The sequence below is a fragment of the Typha angustifolia genome, chromosome 4, assembly GCF_048772165.1.
Source record: "Typha angustifolia cultivar Huaian chromosome 4, ASM4877216v1, whole genome shotgun sequence".
NCBI classification, from domain to species: domain Eukaryota; kingdom Viridiplantae; phylum Streptophyta; class Magnoliopsida; order Poales; family Typhaceae; genus Typha; species Typha angustifolia.
The window spans coordinates 8551873-8556143 of NC_133242.1; the positions used below are offsets into that span (position 1 = coordinate 8551873).

General features: G+C 33.6%; 1 protein-coding gene across 1 annotated transcript; it reads left to right on the plus strand.

Annotated features, from left to right (window-relative positions):
• The first annotated feature begins 336 nt into the window (after nt 1–336).
• LOC140759581 (peroxidase 7) lies at nt 337–1873 on the plus strand. Its single transcript, XM_073096181.1, has 4 exons — nt 337–587; nt 686–865; nt 1076–1238; nt 1324–1873. Exons 1-4 carry the CDS (start codon nt 342–344, stop codon nt 1719–1721), a joined length of 987 nt encoding a protein of 328 aa, XP_072952282.1. The 5' UTR covers nt 337–341; the 3' UTR covers nt 1722–1873.
• Nucleotides 1874–4271: the final 2398 nt, after the last annotated feature.

Sequence of the window (4271 nt, forward strand, 5' to 3'; positions counted from 1 at the left end):
AAACAGTAATAATAATAAAAAAAAACTTCAAGATACTGAGCAGGCCAACCTCATAAACTTGAACGAGATTGAAAAATAATATTTTTTTATGAAAATTGAAAAATAATGGCGACAACTTCTACTACGTGCTTGCATGTCAACCATCCTATCCATGTTGCACCTCACGTAGTCCATTTCCTAAATCACAGCCAAACTTGTTAAGATAAAAAAGAAAGAAGGAAAAAACACCCACCCATCTCTAATCGTGCATCCATGTACATGACCAACAACTTCTATAAGAATGTTACACATCTTTCGACTCTCATATCCACATACTCCATTGTCTCTGACTGCTAATTGAGATGGGCCTCTCATTCCTTTCTCTCTTCATCTTCTTCCTCCTCCATCTCGCCCCAACTCTTGGTGGTAATTACACCAACGCCCCCAGCTATTTGTCTCCTCCAGATGGCTTGGACTATGAATACTACAGAAGAACATGCCCAAATATGGAGGCTATCATCCAGAACAAGGTCAAGCAATGGATCAAGAAGGACCGCACCCTCGCCGCTGGCCTCCTAAGGTTGCACTTCCATGACTGTGCTATTCGGGTAATTTACCACGCAACATTATATCTCATGCTTTACCACACTCTTTGTGATCAAATTATTGATGTTCTTTTAGGCTAATGGGTCTATTGGTAATGCAGGGATGTGATGCTTCCATCCTATTGAAGCAGGCCGGCAGCGAGAAGTCCGCGAAGGCGAGTCAGACGCTGCGAGGATTCGAAGTGATCGACGACATCAAGGCTGCGTTGGAGGCAAAGTGCCCCAAGACGGTCTCCTGCGCCGATATTCTTACTGCTGCTGCTAGGGAAGCCACTACTGAGGTATTGTACCAACCAGTTGACCCAAAAAGATTAAGCTATATATATATATATATATTTAAGAGCACGTATATATCTCATGCTGTTGGATATAAACATATTCTGCTCGTAAATTAAACTGTATATAATAAAATTACGAAATATTTCCCTCTTATTTTACTTGTCATAGCACAAATTACGTGCTCATGGAAACTGGTAAATTTATATGACCAGATTGGAGGCCCATACTGGCATCTCAAATATGGCCGGAGAGATGGACGCACTTCCCTGGCGCGGGAAGCCGAGTACATCCCGGCGGGCCACGAGAGTGTTACTAATCTCATCGAGCTCTTCCAATCTAAAGGCTTAACTGTCCTCGACTTGGTAGTCCTCTCAGGTAATCTACATTGATCTTTTCTATGGCTTTCAAGATCCCTTTGAAAATCTTAATAGAAATAAGATGGTCTAAACAAAATGATCAGGAGCTCACACTATTGGGAAATGCAACTGTCGCACAATCCAGTGGAGGCTCTTCAACTACACAGGCAATGGCAAGGCGGATCCGAGCATCAACGCCCAATACCTCAACTTCTTGAAGCGGAAATGCCAGCGCGCGACGGAGTACACCTACCTCGACGCCACCACACCGATGGTATTCGACAACTCATACTACAAGAATATCTTGAAAGGAATGGGGCTGCTATCAACTGATCAGTTGCTTTACAAGGACTCGAGGACCGGGCCGATTGTTAAGGCCTTGGCTTCGCAGGGAAATCTCTTCTACCAGCAGTTCGGAGTGTCCATGGTAAAACTCAGCAAGACCCAAGTCCTCACGAAGAATGAGGGGGAGGTCAGGATCAAGTGCTCGGCTGTGAATTAATCGATCCATCATCCGCATCAAATGCTTTCTACGCATGCCTTCTTTTTGTTGTTGTGTTTGCTATATATATATATATAAACTAGTTGATGTGTTGAATTGGGTTGTGATCATGAGGATTACTATTAATTTGAATGTTGCCTAAGAAGGCTGTATGTTTTGTTGCTGAGATGAACATATCGTGATATACTGTTCCATCATTTGAAACTTTTTTTTTTTCCTTTGATGGGAACTCCTTCTGCCAGGGGGCTACAGAAAGCTAGCGAAAGAAATTAATAAGAATAAAATAGGGACATATCATGGGATAAAAGATAGTATTATCCTAATATTTTTTTAAACTCAGTTGAAAAAATTAAGAATAAGATGTAATAATTATGTTGGATAAAAACAAGGTATTCAATTGTGATAGTTAGGATAAAAAATAAAAATAAGCAAATTGACCTTAAGTCCTCTTTCCTTGGTTAAAAGTATAGTAGATATTTGTAATTTTATTTTACATATAAAAATATTATACCATATTTTAAATGGAGCTCTATTTTGTTTCAAGGAAAAAATAAACAAATATCTTGGCTTCCATTATACTCTTCTAAAACTATTTCAATTAGGGTATTCAGGAATGGCTATAAGCTTGTTCAAATGCCCCATATCAAATTAGTGGCTTCTCGAGATCACTTGAACGAACAAGAAGCATTTCAAAATATTCAACATCCAAAGAATCTTATAATGGCTAGTGTTCAAAGTCCGTTCGAGTGATTCAAACATCTAAAGAATATTAAACCACCGGTTTACCAATAATCTAGTAACCCGACCTCTAACCAAATCAATATCCGATTCAATTATGATACCTATGTATAAAAGAGCTTCCATCTAATGTTCATTTGTGAATTGATAGAGCAAGCTTTTTTTATCTTCCTAAAGGTTTCCTTATTTTAGTTGATATCAGACTGTGCTTCATTCCTACATGTTTACTAGAGGAGAAGGTGTCTCTTATTGACCTATATATATGTGATGTGGCACATGAAGCAAATAAAGAATATTGTATGCAAAATCCTTGTTTTCTCTTTAGATGTTAGCATGTATAATTTGCTAAAAATAAAGGACTAGTTTCATCCTCATTGATCTCTAGGCATATTGTTCCTCCAAATAGTCTAGGAATATCTTTAAGGACCATCGATTCTTTTTATCTGACGACTATAACACAAGAATGAATAAATTTTCTATGAAATAATCAGTTGCCTTTCTTTAACTTGATTTTTTTTTTCTAATTACCAATAAATATCATTCTTAGAAAAATGAGTTATTTGCACCGAAAATACACTTGGTTTTCAATTTAACAGGCCAGGGTTATTTTGGGTTTCTCTTGCACTTGAGGTTTTTTCTTACTTTTCTTCCAATTTTATCTTTTCTGTTATTTAGTGCCTCATTAAATGTTGACATGACACTATAAGAAAGAGGAAAATAACCCGTACTTCATATATTGCTGCGAATTCTTCTTTTTCTACGGCTCCTTTTTCTATCTCTTAATCCTTTTATTTTTTTATACAAGTTTCTAATTTCTCTTTAATTAATAAAATAAGAAACTAATTAGAGATAGTTTAAACTATAAATTATTGCTAGGATTTTATACTTAAACTACGAATTTCATACTTAAACTACGAATTCCATATTTAAACTATGAATTCTTTATTCCGCTCTAGATATATTTTCAATATGAAGAAATTCCAGATAGAAAAGTTTTAGATCATGATATTATAAGGTTTATCGAATTAGTTTCATAATTTTTGAACTTCAAATGATTATTTGTACTTAAAATATGAATTTAATACTTAAACTACGAAATTCTAATTTTGCATAATTTTAGCAAACTATTAAGCAGATATGCATTTGATATTCAAAAAATATGAAACTAATTAGATAAAATTTGTGACATTATGATTTAGAACTTTTGTATTTGAACTTTCTTCATATTTAAAATTTATCTATAGTGAAACAAAGAATTTGACAAGAAATTTATAGTTTAAGTATGAGATTCATAGTTTAAGTATGAAATTCGTAGTTTAAGTATGAAATTCTAATAATAATTCGTAGTTTAAACTATCTCTAATTAATCTCTTACTATATTAATTAAAGAGCGATTGCAGAGACTTGTATAGAAAAATATCTCTAATTAGTCAATTTCATAAATATAATAACGAATTTCATTTATTTTTGACAACTTTCATTATTTCTTTTTTACATTATAGAATTGATATATTTTTACCATTACATTTTACATATAAATAAATTAAAAATAGTTTAAATAAATAAAATATTATTAATCAAAGTTTAAAAATATAACTTAATCTAATATAACAAGTAAATTATTATCAAAATTTCATACTTAAACTACGAATTTCGTAGTTAAACTATGAATTCTTCATTCCACTGTAGATATATTTCCAATCTAAAGGAACTCCAGCTATAAAAGCTCTAGATCATTATGCCACAGATTTTATTCAATTGGTTTCATAATTTTGGACTTCAAATAATTATCTTGTGAATATTTTCTTCAAA